Below are 17905 nucleotides of genomic sequence, written 5' to 3'. Positions count from 1 at the left end.
TTCTGGACTAACAGAAAACAATACCTTTGTTTCCTGAATGACACATACTTTATAAGTGTATGTTTGTGTATGTGTGTGTTTTTACATTTTCTCTATCTCTGATGCAATGTGTAATTGGGACTAAACTTTTGTAGATCGTTACAGAAGCTGCATGAGAAACTGGCCAGCAGGCCATTGGCACCAAAGTAAGGCGAGATTTCATCTGCAAGCATAACAATTACAGAGAGGTCAAAGGTTATGAGAGCTAACAAGATATAGTGACACTGTAGGGTAGATACAACATACCCGTCTTCAGAAGTCTATGTTGTGTATGGCTTTGGAGTGTGGTATGGTGTAAAGCAATGACATCGCGCTTTGAATGTAAAATCTATGATTGTTTTTTCAGATTCCTCATTACATCCTATAGTACAAGTGATTACTGTTTCTCTTGAATATATATGTTCCTTTTCCCCCCCTCCAAATGTAGTTGTTGCAATGGACACCTGCCATGCCTAAATAATAAGACTCTATTTGTGCAACTATCTGCTTCTGACTTAAAGTATTTTAAAGACTGTCCATGAATGGCCAAATGCTTCCTCTTCTGAATGACTTTGTGAAACACCAAACCCAATAAAGTTAGCATATTGAAAGGCAACCAATCATTGGATTCAAACAACATCCTGATATTGACCGTTTTTTTACTAGTACTGTATGTAGTAAGCCTACTGCAAGATTAACTTGGTCAATGGTTTGAGAATAATTCATCGTTGAGCCTCAACTTTGTTTTGAGTTCCGATCTTAATTATTGTTAAGAACATTTGAGTATCATGTAGTAGCCTAAACTTATCGATGTTACATTGAACAGGGGGAATGGAATAATAGAAATATTCTGTAATCGAAATAAGGCCAATCTCATGAACAAAAAGAATTGTCCTTCCTTATTTTGAAAGGCACCGACTGCCACTGAATTACCTCTATTTGAAGTATTTTGAAATATTTTGAAATTACTTTCTATAAATAGCCAAAATGGTTTTCAAATACTTATTTCCAAATACTTATTTCAAATACCCCTAGGAGCAAACCGACCAGGGTTCAAATGCATGTAGTATTTAAATATTTATATTTGAAAATACACTTGTCTGTGTTTTTGAGTATTTTCAGATATGCCTATACTTACCAAGTGTATCTACAAATCCAATCCAATATTCAACTACTTGTATTTTCAAAGAAGAAACAACAAAATACTTATACCAAAATGTCTATGAAATAACCTAAATAGTATTTGAACCCAATTCTGGATGTGGTTACTAAAATCCGATTTGGATATATTTTTCTGTTTTTGCAGCATGACATTTAGATGTCCATTTTGGGTGGTGTTTTTTGTTGTTGATGCTAAATGCTAACTACTGTTTGGATACGCTTGAAATTGATTGGTGGAATTTGCACCCTTATTTACGTATAATGCAGGTATTGGGGACGACATCCATACAAGCATTATTATCAGATTTTTACCCCAACATAGTGTGAAATACACAAATAAACAGTAGCCTTAATTAATGTAGGTACATTTTGATTTTGATTTTGGCAATGAGGAGATTCTGGGGAAGCCAGAGAGGAAGAGGCAAAGCAAGAGGACTGACTTCACCCCCAAAATTTTCCTCCATGAAAATAAACCGTTATCAAGTAGAAGTGGGGATTTTTTGGTAGGCAGGTCAATGGGAGAGTGTCGAATTTTGTCATCAAAAAATGTAATTGCTAATTTGCTACATGAAGCTTATTTGATCAAATAGAAGTTTTGTCATTTTTAGGTTGCAACTTTGTGCCTGTTGTTCACATGCGAATCTGCCCTCTCATTGGCTAAAATATTCCCACCTCCTCCCCCCTGCTTTCTGCCTTTGCGGAAATTTATTCCAGTCACTTGTCAGTATATAGATGCTCATTTTGGTCGAACTCCGACCTAATCTATGTGCTTTTAAAGTAATAGTTTACTACAATAGCCTATATGTGTCACGTAATCATTTGAGTATTTTCAATATTTTCGATGAATTCTGTACCTTTATTTTGTTTTTCTTGCAAACAGCCAACATTTGCATTGGTCATTGTTGGAAAAAAACAGCAAAATCAGCTATTATGTACCAAATTTGAGCAAATTAACCATACAGTAATGGTGGATTGGAGACTGTAATTATGGAAAATAATTCAGCAATACAGACTTATCCGCTTCAGGGTGTAATTTAAAGTTATTAAGTTATTCTTAAGACTTCATTGTGTTGAAGTACTTTTGAAGTCTGAATGATTTTGGATCAACGAGATTGACAATAACAGTGAGTTAGCCAGCTAGCTGAGTTTGGTTAATGAATTAGCTATCTTATCATGAAACGTCACGACTTGTAAACTAGGGGCACAAAGATGATACCAGATTCTTCCACTTGTATTTCCGACTTGGAAGCTCACGTGAACAGTTTTTCAACGTCAGACTGATAATCCGAAAATTCCGATAGCACATGAATGCAGCAATATATCCATCGCAAGTAAGAGCATTCAAATGAAATGTACAGCAGGCCTGTTCACATACCTCATGTAGCAGCTTGGTCTCGTAATCTTTGTGCTGGGAATTAGTCCAGAGGTGGAAAAAGTAACCAATTGTCCTACTTGAGTAAAAGTAAATCTACCTTAATAGAAAATGACTCAAGTAAAAGTGAAAGTCACCCAGTAAAATAGTACTTGAGTAAAACTCTAAACGTATTTGGTTTTAAATATACTTAAGTATCAAAAGTAAATGTAATTGCCAAAATATACTTATGTGTATTTTTAATTGACAGATAGCCAGGGGCGTGCTCCAACAATCAGACATCATTTACAAACAAAGCCTGTGTTTAGTGAGTCCACCAGATCAGAGGCAGTAGGGATGACCAGGGATGTTCTCTTGATATGTGTGTGAATTAGACCATTTTATTGTCCTTCTAACTATTCAAAATGAGTTCTTGTGAGTGTCAGGTAAAATTAGTGGAGTAAAAAGTATATATTTTTCTTTAGGAATGTGGTGAAGTAATAGTTGTCATAAATAAAAATAGTAAAGTACAGATACCCCCAAAAACTACTTAAGTATAACTTTCAAGTATTTTTACTTAAGTACTTTACACCACTGAATTAGTCCTATTCAATATTGGGGTTGGCATGTGAAGGAACAAGTTGATCAAGAAGAACGCTTACGTCCACTTTGTGCTTGAGTAGCAAGTCACATTGGGCTCCCTAGTGGCACAGCGGTCTAAGGCACTGCATCTCAGTGCTAGAGGCGTCACTACAGACCCTGGTTCAGTTCCAGGCTGTATCACAATTGGCCCAGCATCGTCCGGGTTAGGGTTTGGCGGGGGAGGCTTTCATTGTAAATAAGGATTTGTTCTTAACTGACTTGCCTAGTTAAATAAAAAAAAACGTTGGCTACACTGCCCCCTGGTGGAACATTAAGTGTTGACATCACTACTGAAGTCTTTTAATATGGCCATTCAAACAAACTACTCTTTACCTTTGTTATCTCATGTGTTATCTCACTGTGTCCATGTGGTGATCAGGAGATAAGTTTCTCATTATCTCAAAAATATATTTTGTTTCAACGGCCTTTAAAGACTTACGTACGTTAAACATTTTGGGATGTACATTTATTAACACAAACGTGCAACCAAGTGGGGTGGGCTCTTGTGTGGCTACGTCGAAGACACTCATTACTAAGACGCTGGATTGTTAGCATTTCCCATAGGAAAACATGTCACACTTAGCCGCTATGCTAATACTAGCCAGGCATGTACAATTCTACCGGATAGCTACGAAAGTGCCATAGACAAAGAAGAACAGCTTTAGCTAAGATCTGCATTATGTGCATCGGGGTTTTCCCCACTCTGAACATTGGTATCCATGCACCTGTCAGTATCTCAGTTGAATACTTATTCAATACTTATTGACTCATGACTTTCAGCTTTTAATTTGTAATTAATTTGTAGAAATTTCGACGAACATAATTCCACTTTGACATTATGAGGGTTTGTGTGTAGGCCAGTGACAACAAACAAATCAAAACATAATCCATTTTAAATTCAGGCTGTAACACAATAAAATGTGGAAAAGAACAAGGGTTGTGAATAGTTTCTGAAAGCACTGTATGTATGTCACAACCAAATGGGACCTTTAATTTAAGGCAACATCTCTTCTAATATATGTTATAGATTGATGCATAGTGTAACTTCTCAGTAGTGCTTTTACTTCTGATATTTCTACAATGTTTGGTGAGTTCCTAATCTAACATTTTGTTGTTATTTTAGTCAGTCATATCAACAGCCCCACCCTGCCTTCGTTTGGTAATCTGAGGGATGGACCAGGGACATGTAACCGCTGTGACATTCATAGATATGGATGCATGGATTGACAGTGCTAATGATGATTTTTAAACAATCTTTGAAGCTATACATTGTTTTCAAAGACTCAAATGACCAAAGAACATTAACAATTGAGTAAGATGACCTTAGATTAGAACATTACCTAACCCTCAGGGGTCGTGCGGGGGCAATCATTACCTAACCCTCTTTTTGTTGGGGGCGGGGGCGGCAATCATCTCATTTATCATTTATGAAATCATCCTCATGTTTTGAGTGGTGGTATTGCTTTGACTTAAATGGCCTGTAGTATTGGCACGTACTGTACCAATCACTATACCTTTATAAACATGCCAATTGTGTATGTTTCAACTTTGTTTTGGCCAACACGTTATTAAAATTAGAAACATTTGTAAGGAATGTTAGGCTACACAGCACATCACGACAATGTGGCCTTATTTTTGGGGGTATTTTTATATATTTGAAGCTGTGTGTAGGTGTTTTGTTAATGTTGTTTGATGGATTTTCTGACATCAGAGTTCATATGCAGACCAAAGGTTAATGAATTAAAACCTGAGACTGAGTTGTTGTTTTCCAGTATGGGTGCATTGAGTGTATTATCAGGTCATTTTCATGTTTATAGTTAATAACACAAGGGCTTGATTTTAAACCACTCAACTGTAATAAGAGATGTAGTACTGTATATTGCTCATTAATTTAATTACCCAACAGAATGTTGTTGGGAGAGAACTGAACATTCAATTGCCAATAATTTATTCAGATCAGAGTGGCATTTGCAGTATTGTTCAGATGTGGTATACAAATTGGTGCAATGATGTGCAATGTAGCTTCCTGCGGTGAATTAATAGATGTAGACCTATGTGTATTTTGTTATTCAAGTTATTCAAATCCTTTTGGAATGTATGTGAAATTATAGAAAGGCTGTGATGAAACAGTGAGCCTGCTGCTACTGGGTTTGACCTCTGTCAAACTGTACCTCAGCAACAATACTGGAACAGAAGAAAAAGAATAAGTCTAAATCACATTTGCTACTCTTACGATATTTGTGACTATAATTGTTTCATCTGGTGTGAAAAAGTTTTTGGGGCAATTTCGTCAGTGTTCAAATACTTACCCTACTATTCATAAGTGTTGAAAGCTGACCCATTTTTTTATGCTTAATTTTTGGCAGTAGAAATAACAATCGTGATGAAATGATGGTTGAAGCAGATTGTTTTGACAGATTTGATAGATTTCCTTTTACTTTACAGTTATTGATAGTATTCATGTGCCACAACAAAAAGTAGCAAAACACTGCATGCTGCGTTAAATGTCTGTTTGCTGTTAACACTAAATAGAATCAGAATAGGCCAGAATATCCTTCTGAATGGTACAGTATGCACAAAACAATACACATCACAGATTATTCATCGCCCAAGGAAACAAATGGGTTGGTTCATTTCCATTCAAATCCCTCTGTAGGCTCACATGTATCAAGGAGAAAATATATGCTTGTGGTGTGTATTGTAAGTCACATTTGCATATTCAAGATGTATATTATTCACATGGCTAACATCGTCTCCTTTCACAAACCCGCCTCTCATCTCTGTCCTCAACCCCATCCCGCACCCCCACCTTCTTTTCATTTTCCCCCTAGATTAAACTGATTTCCAAATTTGGCGCAGTATTCTTCATGAGGTTGCCAACTAATTAAGGCAGGCTAGGCAGCTCTGATTAACCTGAAGTCAGACTGGTGATGCTGCTCTCTTCCCTTCTCTCTTCCTTTTTTTTCTCCTGTGGTCTTTGTTGTGGCAGCAGGGCATGGCACTGGCAGTCTGGAGCATTGTGTCTGATTTCTAGCAGACGAACTGACCTCTGGGGACTTATTGACAGCTAACTCTACAGAGAGGGACACAGTGCAGTGCAGAGAGAGAGCGAGAGAAAGAGAAAGGGAGAGCTGTGGAAAGGCTTGGGGAAGATCAATATCAGACACATAAATGCATTATAATAGTATAGTTTGATTCCCTCTGAACAGGGATGAAAATACAAAATTATACAGATTTGGCAGAGGCATAAGTAGTGGAAGAAAATGGCTGCCTCCAAAAAGGATCTAATTAATTTTGAAGGATCATCATCAGCCCCTTTCGTCCAAGGCAGGGGAGGGAGGAGGGAGACCCCTGGACTGATTAGCATTCACTGCAGGTAGGAGCTGGCTGCTGCTCACCCACTGTGTCACAGCTAAAATGGAATCACTGTTGTGAGTGGCAGTCTGGGCAGCAGAAGTCTGCTTCCCTTAGTCTGCTCCTTTGTGCCCCTATTCACCTCACTTCAACGCTCAGGCAGGTGGATTTACATGTCTAGATTGCAACTGAGACCAGGGAGGAAGTAAATATGCTTGTGTTGTCTAAAACTGGCCCTGTAGAGGCCTTTGTCATCAGGTCACCATAGAATGACACTAACCTGACGTTAACACACTATTAAACCTGCATTCACTGGCTTTTGTAAACTAGTGAAATATCCCTCTTGATTTCAGCACTTTGTGACACTTTTAAAAAAAGAACTAGAAAAAGGCCCCTTAATGTTCTTTCTATTATTTTCCTCAAGTTAAAAGTGAGTGAGGGAGTGCATACTGTGCGTGTATGTGTGTGCGTGATGAATGGTACAGCTCTATGATGTTCTTTATTATAGAATGTACAATTGTACTTGAATTCAAATTCTATAGGAATAGGTCTGACATTTAGTTGCTCAGTGTTGGGCAATGGGCATACTGTGTAGGCAGTGTACCCACATAGAGGTTAACCAGTGACTACGGTCCTGGCAAGTGTGCTTACACATTAAACTTTATCAGGGGTCCGCAAGGGTAGCTGCTGGGATCTTATTGTGATTGTATGGATTATTAGGGGTCAGAAGACAATTTAGGGTGTTGCGTTGGTTTGTTCTAGCTGTTGCCACGCAACACTCAAAATCTTTTCAGTTGCATAGCAATTAGGGGTGTGAACGTTTAAACGTTTAAATGGAGTTGGGATCCTTAACGTTAAGAAAAATCCCTAACCGAAAAACAATGTTTTTTCGCCCACATAATTCAAATCAGAGTGCAGTTATCACAAAACATGATTTTCTGTGCTATAGCCTAACTAGACTATATGGCTGTAAAGGCCTGGGGAAAGTTGTGTCATTTAAATAAAACCAGAGAGGAAAAGGCAAACTTTAAGCTACTTTGGTGAATTTGCGAGGCATGCTATACAATTAAGATATTGCGAGATGCAGATTACCAAGACATATGCACACGGTTCTGTCTGCCCCTCCTCTCTCTCCCTCATGCTGGCCAGCCTGCTCTTTCTTTCCGTGAATGACACTAGTGTGTGTTCAGTCTTCGGTCTGTTGCATGTAAAAAATCCTAGCTTAGGCTATTCATGAACTGATACAGTATATTCAGACCAGTCTAGCGAGCACTGTGTAGGCTACTCTTCGTTGCAGAGTGGGTGGGGGTGTTTTTGTCTCATAATATGAAATTACAGTAGGCTACCGGTATACTGTACCCTGTATCAATTACCCTTTTCAGATATAATGGTATGTGGCCCCTTGAAAGCGCCCCGGCTACAGCATGTTTGCTTGCCTGTTAGGGCAGGAAATACTACGGCTTCATAAACGCTGACACAAAACCTTCTCTGGAGACATGAACGGCCTTTTACTTGTCTGTAAAGTAACGCCGCTTCTGAAGCGGGACTTACTTTCATCACTAAGCAACCAGACCTGTCAATCCTAGCCTGCCTGCTGCCTGAGCACAGACCACTCTTTCCTAAAAAAGTATTTTAAAGTTACCATAATTTACCATAAAAATAAACATAAACAACACAACTGAACATCAATCAGCAACGTATATTGTTGTCAGGGAAACAATAGAACATTATATGCCAGGGCAGAATTCTACTGTCTGAAAAGATACAGATGCTTCTGATGCTGCACTTTTTGAAATTGTCTTAAAAGTGATCAATTATTGACATGCTACTGTAGCAGTGTTCTATGTCTGTAAAGGGTTGTGGTTGATATAACTTCATTGCCCGGCCCTAGTGGTCTTACATACGTAATAGGACCATTATTCTGCATTGTGAATTGACGTGGAATTGTATGTTTTTTTCTTCTGATTTAAAAAAAAAAAACAATGCAAAAATTGCAGTTTAAACGTTAAGAAAAATGGTCCACTTGTCACATCCCTAATAGCAATGGCTTCAGACTTATTTCTTAGCATCATTGGAAGGTGTTTCGCAAAGTCCCTATATATTAAAATAATATGGCTGGTGGCGTAGTTGGTGAGGCTAACCAAGGCTTGTTTCTGTTGAGCTGTTTGACCTAAAACCACAGCAGTGGCTCGTTATGGAAACATGGTGCCATTTTGTCCAATATGGAAAACAAACAGCAACACATGCTTATAGCTATATTTACTGTGCCTCAAACTATAATTTGATAAAACAATAGAGAAACAAACATTGTTCATGGCGGGGAACACAACTATTGGCATAGAGGGGACGCTGTATGTCTTCTGTGGTGTAACCACAGGCATTTGGTTGTTAGGAAACAGGTTGAAGAGGTCCACATTTCTTTATTTTACCTTTATTTTAACAGGGAGTCCCATTGAAACTAAGAATCTCTTTCGCAATAGAGCACTGCGTATATCCAGGTAGAACCCACATGGGTTCCATGTACTGTATAATCCTTTCCACAGAGGGTTCTACATGGAGCCTGAAAGGTTGACATTATGTGGACAGCAGAAGAAACATTTTGGAGCCGTTACATTGAGTTTTCTTAGTTTATGATATTTTGTTTTTCCAAAGGTTTGTATCTGACTGCTTCTGTGCATCTACAGATGTAGGATCTTCATTTGATCACCCTGTTGCAGGATAACTTTCCTAGAAACCCCTACAAAAAATGTCCAATCATTATAATCCACATTATAATTCATATTTCCTGTTGCTGCAGGATTATTTTCCTGCTGTAGCAAACTGGCTCAAATTAAGATCCTACATCTATACAAAGCAGTGTTTAATTACATTAATCTGGCTGGTCTGCCAGAGGCATAAGCCTACTAATACAATGGAAAGTATGCAAGGATAAATAAAGCCCTTTTTAGAAAAATAAATATCTATGCTCAGAGCAGACTGGGAAAGATAACCAAAAGCAGAGAATACATCTGATGAATAGATAAAGGACATAAAGCATTTATGGAGACAGTTCAGTATTCATTACCGTCACATGCTATGTCTTGTTTGTCTGTTGCAGTCATTACCTTTTGATTAGTCGCTCTTAAAGTTAATACAAGTTGTTTTACTTGATGCCAGTACATTTTCCCAGAGTCAAATATTTGAAAGGTTCCTTGGAATGATTAAAATGGTTGTTGGTTACCCCCTCTACTAATGTTTACAGTTTAATCAAGCTTAGTGCTTTAACCAAGGAATAGTCGCTTCAGTAACAGCTAATGGGGATCCGAGTAAAATACCAAATACATGATATTCCTACAGTATAGTGTATGATCATATTCATGAAGATCATTCAGTAAATAGATTGCAATATATGAAAGACACATGGCAGGAAAAGGGAAGACAAAAGAAATAGGAACGGTTCAAAGCAAATATGGGTATTTATCCTTTAGGAAACTTCATGATATAATCAGGATTATTTGAATTTGATATATGGAAATTTCCTCCATGTTGTGAACTGTTGTGAGGACCTACAGTACAAACCTGAGGATGCTCACATCGTCTACAGTTGGCCTTTTACAGTTTATGGCCATGCACACATATGTATGGCTTAGAGTCTCTGTAAACCTGAGAATGACACCCTGGGTGTCGTTAAATGCCTTTTTGTGTTTCTTCAAGAATACCTTGTGTTACAGTATTTCTCAGTTGACTGTTACTGATCGTAATGTCTTACTATGGTGCTCCATAGTAACCCCATGTTGTCTATTTTAGTATCGATATACAGTACCAGTCAAAAGTTTGGACACACCTATTCATTCCAGGGTTTTTCTTTATTTTTACTATTTTCTACATTGTAGAATAATAGTGAAGACATCAAAACTATGAAATAACACATATGGAATCATGTAGTAACCAAAAATGTGTAAACAAATCAAAATATATTTTATAATACATTTGACTACAGACCCGGGTTCGATCCCAGGCTGTGTCGCAGCCGGCCGCGACCGGAAGACCCATGAGGTGGCACACAATTGGCCCAGTTGACCCAGAGGGTTTGGCCTGCATGTCCTTGTCCCATCATGCTCTAGCGACTCCTTGTGGCGGGCCAGGCGCATGCATGCTGACTTCTGACGCCAGTTGTACGGTGTTTCCTCCGACACATTGATGCGACTTGCTTCCGGGTTTAGCGAGCAGTGTGTCAAGAAGCAGTGCGGCTTGGCAGCGTCGTGTTTCGGAGGACACATGGCTCTCGACCTTCGCCTCTCCTGAGTCCGTACGGGAGTTGCAGCGATAGGACCAAACTGTAACTACCAATTGGATATTGCGAAATTGGGGAGAAAAAGGAGTAAAAATAAATAAATAAACATACATTTGAAATCACATTCAGTACTGCCTTGGCACACACATATATACACACACACTCTTGCAGTCCTTTGTATTGGAGAACAATCCTTTCACCCTTGTTGCAACCTTTTATTCAAATAAATCAAGCTCCTGAGTCCTCTCTAGGCCCTCTCAAGGCATGTTGTAGAATTTTCTGGTCTCTCTCAATGCTTTTCTGATAAATCGATGAGATCTTGAACAAATGTATATAGCCTTTGACCTTTGTACTTTTATTCAGAATGGGAAAATATGATACAGTATGAGGAGTATAATATCTTTGTGGGTAAATCAGACTGGAATGTGGAAGGATCTCCTTTGTAGGGTGTGGTTCACTGACCAGTAGTTTAGATAACGACTGAAAAGAGATTTGGCCCTGTGACCATATGATTTCTAACCTTGACATATAATTGGCGGTCAAGTGTCCACTAGAGTAAACTGCCTTAAATTGGTCTAGAAGGTTCACTCACTCTTTACCTTGGAAATTATAACACATCCAGATTGCATTGCTCACTTCATTATCTATGTATGAAGGTTAGACACCAACACATTTCTTTCTCAGTATGAACATGTTGATTTATGAATTCTCTCTTTTCCCCCCAGGGTGGTATTGAAGAGACCACTGTGGCCCTGTGGCAGAGCGACCTATGATAGTGGCAGCAGAGAGGACTGAAGGGACAGCCTAGGACTGGTCTTTCCATAGCCACCTTCACCAGCAACCTGTAGCAGTGTGCCCTGTGCCTCATCACCAGCCTCACACACATCTTCCCAACAAAGAGTCATCTGACTGTGAGTATATTTCTGTGGTTGGTCAGTCTGTCGGTAGTTAGGCTACTCTGGCCACTGTATCTCTAGCTACATGGGTGTGTTTGTAATTTATTTATAAATATATACCCAAGCTGTCCTGCTGTCACAACATGTTGCAGCCATCCCATTTTTCTCTTTCTGATTGTATTAAGCCTAATGGCTGTGATTAGAGGATGTTTGTTTTCATTGTTTTTTCCCCGGTTTTGTATATTATAATGCTTTCGATCAATTGTTTTCCCAAGAGTAAATAAAACTAAATGGTGTTCATTAGTTCTTCCCCTGGTTTTGATAGCAAGTCTTATATAAAACATGAAACTAAATAGACATACTGTAGATTCAAGGCTTTTATTTTCTCTGGCAGATGGTCAAAGGTAATCACTTGACCTAAAAGCAAGGCATGGCCATGAATATACATTATCTAGGAAGATCTTGATGATTGTGTTTAACATTAAAGGGAAGATTGCAGAATTAGGTTGCTGTTAAACATTCGGATTGATTTCATCCTTCCAACTAAAAGTCCCAATACGACATATCACTTTACATGTATATTTTGTCCGAATTTGACCGAGGTCATGTCAGAAAAGCGTTCGGATAAGTGACTTTAAGAGAAGGACACAAGTGAATACACAGCAGGAGTGAGGCCACTGTCCACATAAGACGGTAAGGACCCCCATCATACCAAGTCCAGCATTTCTCATACAGTTACACAAAATCAAGATAAACCTTATACCATCATAGTAGACATTGAAAGTCTATAACCAAACTGGCTAAAACAATTGGCCAATGGTAGCTATAGCTAGCTGCTAACCTGAGTGCTAACGTTACTAACGTTATTAGCAGCAGTAACAGTAAATCCAGGTATAATGTCTAACACAAACATTGGCTACCATGATATCCTGCAAGTTTTATCGGCCAAGAAAGATCAGGCAGTACAGCTAAAATAAAGGCCTACCTTGAAATAAATAATGGCATTAATCCGATTGGTATTTGACCATTCATTTCTAAAAAACGTATTGATGGGGTTGTTGTAGCTTGCTTGCTAGCTAGTTAGCTTATTCCATCCCCAAACACCATGTTAGATCTGAGTGGGCCAGTTAGTTTTGCATGGCCCGGTGCACTTAGATAGCTGGCTATCTTCATTTTTTATAATCTACAAACAAGATAACATGACAAAACTCTTTGGGCACTTTAGTACCTACTTACCCGATTAGCCTCCATCACCAAAACCACCAGCCGGCTGTTCCTTTCTTGACGTCAAAGCTGCATTGTATTGTTGGTATAGGAGTTTTTGATGAATGTAATTCAAATTGCGAAAATATTTTATACACTTTTGCATAAAGACCGTTTAGATGGAATATAATCAATCTACGTTGTTAGATTTTTGGAATATATTGTATATCATGCCACTTTTCATTTACGATTGCATAGGAGAGAAGTCTGATTTAATTGTAGTTTTACTGCTATTGCATATGATAATTACAAGGGTGATAGTAGTGAAAGGGGGTCAGGTGCTATACGAATAAACGTGTGTGTGTGTGTGTACAGTATGTACCCAGAGGGTAAAGGGGGAGGTACTGTATAATAGCCGTGGTTTCAAGAACCCCTGTGCTCTGGGTGTGGGTTATGTGGATGAATGAAATTATGTAAAACATATACGATTGTATGAACAGGTGTTCAGTCTTACAGAAAAGCCATTCATGTTTTTTTAAGGACAGTATAATGTAGAGGCTGTTTGCTTGAGGGCTAATGCTAAATAATATTTTGTGATTTGATACTTGTTCTGCTATCAAAGTGGTTAATAAAATATGTTATTATGATGAAATGGTAGAAAACCAATTTAATTAATCTAGATTCCATGTGTGGAATGGCAAAGCTATTGGATGCCATTGTCTTTCATTGTCATATCCAGTCTTTTCAACTGATCTTCAAATGTCAGCTAGAAAAGTCAAGCATTATTCAACAAGTCAGTTATATATTGTCTTTATAGCATTTTGTTAATACTACATTTACATGTCTAAGAGGAGCTTTAACATTGCATGAATTGAGAGCAATACTGTTACGCTTGGAATATAATGGAGCTATCTTTGAAGATTTGTTTAGTTGCTGAGCCAATTTCTAGATATGTATTTCAGGTACAGTTTGTGTTCAGGGCAGCCACAAATCCATTCATGAGGGTGGCCAAAACATTGTCAGACCAAATTTTAGCAAAGGACTCTGGCACAAATACCAGCTTAATTTGTGTAATGTCCCCAAAACTGGGAGAGCAGAGGTAAGATAGTTAGGGAGCACCATCACTGAGCACGCAGGTGGACAGCTGATAAACTAAGTCTATTAGTTTAAACCCAGAGCACCACCTACTGGGGGTTTAGAGTCTCAGAGAAAATCTACCACCAGACTTGTAAGATGGGAACAAAACTAATGAGATGGGGATCCATCTTGATTGTCTCTTTCGCTCTATCGCGCTACAGATCCTTTGTTGTGCAGTTTTGTGCAGACATTCATCCAACTACTAACCAGCTAGCTAGTTTACCTTGACTAATTTGATTGTTTCAATATCAAATGCCAACATGTTATGAAAATAAGATGACCACTGAAATGTGAGGAAAGCACATGGGGTGGATGGAGAAGGTCATTTGTTGAAATTGATTAAACTTGGCATTTCTCTGCTAAATATCCTGATTATGTCCCTGCAGTGCAGCTATGTTCCATCTTAAAATGTATTTGATAATCATTATAATTTTTTTTGTATTAGATAGTACTCATCATGTGGCCCACATTTTTACTTTCTCAAGGTTTATTAATTATTTTTAAAATGAAGCCTTTTTTTCTTCTGTGTCCAGGTGACATCTGTTGCAAGGGGATGACCGAGCGCATTCATAACATCAATCTCCACAACTTCAGCAATTCTGTACTTGAGACCCTCAATGAGCAGCGCAACCGCGGGCACTTCTGTGACGTGACTGTTCGGATCCATGGAAGCATGCTGCGAGCCCACCGCTGCGTGCTGGCCGCTGGGAGCCCCTTCTTTCAGGACAAGCTTCTCCTGGGCTACAGTGACATTGAGATCCCCTCGGTGGTCTCGGTGCAGTCCATCCAGAAGCTGATAGACTTCATGTACAGCGGGGTCCTGCGGGTGTCCCAATCAGAGGCTCTCCAGATCCTCACTGCTGCCAGCATCCTGCAGATCAAGACGGTCATCGATGAGTGCACCCGCATCGTGTCCCAGAATGTGGGCCTGGCCGGTCCAGGGGGGTTCCCTGTCAACCCAGGGGACTCTGGGCAGGAGACGCCCCGGGGCACACCTGAGTCAGGCACCTCTGGGCCCAGCAGCGATGCAGAGTCAGGGTACATGCAGGCCACGTCCCAGCAGAGCCTTGAGCGTGCGTACACATCGCTGTACTCCTACTCGGGCCTCTCACTGCAGAATGGAACCCGTGAACGCTCCCACTACGTAACCAGTATGACAACAAGCTACGACCCAGCCCTTAGCATGCAGAAGGACCAGCACGACCAAGACCCGCCGTGGATCACCCGCATCCATGAAAGGTCACAGCAGATGGAACGCTTCCTATCCACCCCTGAGACCACCCACTGCCGCAAGCAGCCCCGACCGGTACGCATACAGACAGGAGGCATTCACATAAAGCAGGAGGCAGAGGATGAGTACAGCTGCTATGGTATGGATGAGTGCACAGAGGACACTGACCACGTTGAGGGTGTGGAGACTGAACCGAAGGGTGAAAGCTTTGACTCAGGGGTAAGCTCCTCCATTGGTACTGAGCCAGACTCCGTGGACCAGCACCAGTACCCCGTGGGCTTTGGGAGGGAAGGAGGTGGAGAGGGGACCCCAGTGCAGATTGAAGTCGATGACTCCTCCCCAGAGCAGATTCATGAGACGGAGGAAGGGGGCACATCCCACAGCACTAGCGACAGTAACATGTTGCAGCCCCTGCCCAACCCAATCATGGCCCAGTCTCTGCCAAGTGCCCTACTCTATATGCGTCAGGTCGAATCTCACACCAGCAATCTGAGGATGCCGCTCACCATGACCAGCAACACCCAGGTAATGGGCATGGCTGGCAACTCCTACCTGCCCACTCTGTTTCCCACACAGTCGGCCAGCAACAACAAGCCCTTCCTCTTCAGCCTGCAGCAGCCCATGGGAGGCCAGCAGCCCCAGTTTGTGTCCGGGCCTACCCCTAGTATGCCCCCCTTCCCTCAGCAATTGACGGTACAGCAACAGGCAGCGCGGGAACAGCAACAGGCGGCCTCGATGGGACAGGGGGAGAAGAAGCCCTATGAGTGCACTCTCTGCACTAAAACCTTTACTGCTAAACAGAACTACGTCAAACACATGTTTGTGCACACTGGTGAGTACACTGGCTCCGTTTCAAATCATTTCCCTATACATTTGCAAACATAAAAGACAAACACAATGAATCATTATTTTAGTTTAGATGTAGCAATGGATTTTTAAAAAACTAGGCTGAGACAAGGTCTCTTTCACAGATGAGCCCTCTATACACATCAATACATATTAAACACATCACTATACACATCAATAACACATCAATATACACTATACACATCAATATATACATCACTATAAACTATACACATATTATACACTATACACATCAATATACACTATACACATAAATATACACATCAATATACACTATACACATCGATATAGACATCAATATACACAATACACATCAATATACACTATGCAAATCAATGTACACATCAATATACATTATACACATCAATATGCACTATACAAATCAATATACATATCACAATAGAAAATACACATCAATATATACATTAATATACACTATACAGATCAATATATAAACCAATATACACAACACTATACACATCAATACACATATCAATATACACTATACACATCAATATTCACATCAATGTACACTATAGACATCAATACACACTATACACATCACTATGCACATCAATATACACTATACACATAAATATACACATCACTATACACATCAATATACACATTAATATACACATCAATGTACAAACCAATATACACTATACACATCACTATACACAGATATGTATACACTATACCCTTCACTCTGCACAGCAATATACACTAAACACATCAAAATGAACATCAACGTGCACTATAAGCATCAATATACACTATATACATCACTATACACTATACACATCAATATACATATTAATATACACTATACACATCAATATACACTATACACATCAATATACAAACCAATATACACAATAGACTACACTATACAAATCAATAAACACTATACACATCAATATACACATCACTAGACACTAAACACATCACATCACATCAATATACACTATACACATCACTATACACCAATATTCACATCAATATACACTATACACATCAATATGCACATCAATATACACATTGCTGAACACTACACATCAATATACACATCAGCATACACATCAATGTACACATGAATATACACATCACTATACATTAATTTACACATCAATATATAAACCAATATAAACTACACTATACACATCAATATAAACATCACTATACACTAAACACATTAATATATACATGAATATACACTATACACATCAATAACAGACCATTATACACTATACACATCAATATACACGTCAATATACACAGAAATGTACTCTATACAAATCAATATACACATCAATATACACTATACACATCAATATACACTATACACATCCCTATACACATCAATATACACTAAAAATATCAATATACACATCAGCATATGCTGGGGAGGCAGGTAGCCTAGTGGTTAGAGCGCTGGGCCAGTAACCAAAAGGTTTCTGGATCAAATCCCTGAACTGACAAGGTATAAATCTGTTGTTCTGCCCCTGAGCAAGGCAGTTAACTTGTTCCCTGGGGGCAGAAGACGTGGATGGCAGCCCCCTGCGTCTCTCTGATTCAGAGAGTTTAATGCGGAAGACACATTTCAGTTGAAGGCATTCAGATGTACAAGTGACTAGGTATCCCCCTTTCCCTTATACACTACACTATACACATCCGTATACACTAGAAACATCAATATACCCTCCACTAATATTGTCAGCCTTGGTAAATAGGAGCAAAACAGGCTGTGAAAAAATTGTCTTTATTGTTTA

The 17905-nt window shown here is 39.3% G+C and overlaps 1 protein-coding gene across 2 annotated transcripts in view; it reads left to right on the top strand.

Moving 5' to 3' along the window:
• zbtb20 (zinc finger and BTB domain containing 20) overlaps positions 1-17905 on the top strand; it is a 48052-nt gene that overhangs the window by 12259 nt on the left and 17888 nt on the right. For both annotated transcript variants that reach the window (XM_024397825.2, XM_024397824.2), the window contains 2 exons: positions 11525-11710; positions 14569-16098. In XM_024397825.2, the coding sequence (XP_024253593.1) occupies positions 14589-16098 (1510 nt within the window). In that variant the 5' untranslated portion in view covers positions 11525-11710; positions 14569-14588. The remainder of the gene's footprint in view (positions 1-11524; positions 11711-14568; positions 16099-17905) is intronic.

This window comes from Oncorhynchus tshawytscha, linkage group LG33, assembly GCF_018296145.1.
Source record: "Oncorhynchus tshawytscha isolate Ot180627B linkage group LG33, Otsh_v2.0, whole genome shotgun sequence".
Taxonomy (NCBI): Eukaryota; Metazoa; Chordata; class Actinopteri; order Salmoniformes; family Salmonidae; genus Oncorhynchus; species Oncorhynchus tshawytscha.
This window is presented reverse-complemented; position numbering and strand designations above follow the sequence as displayed.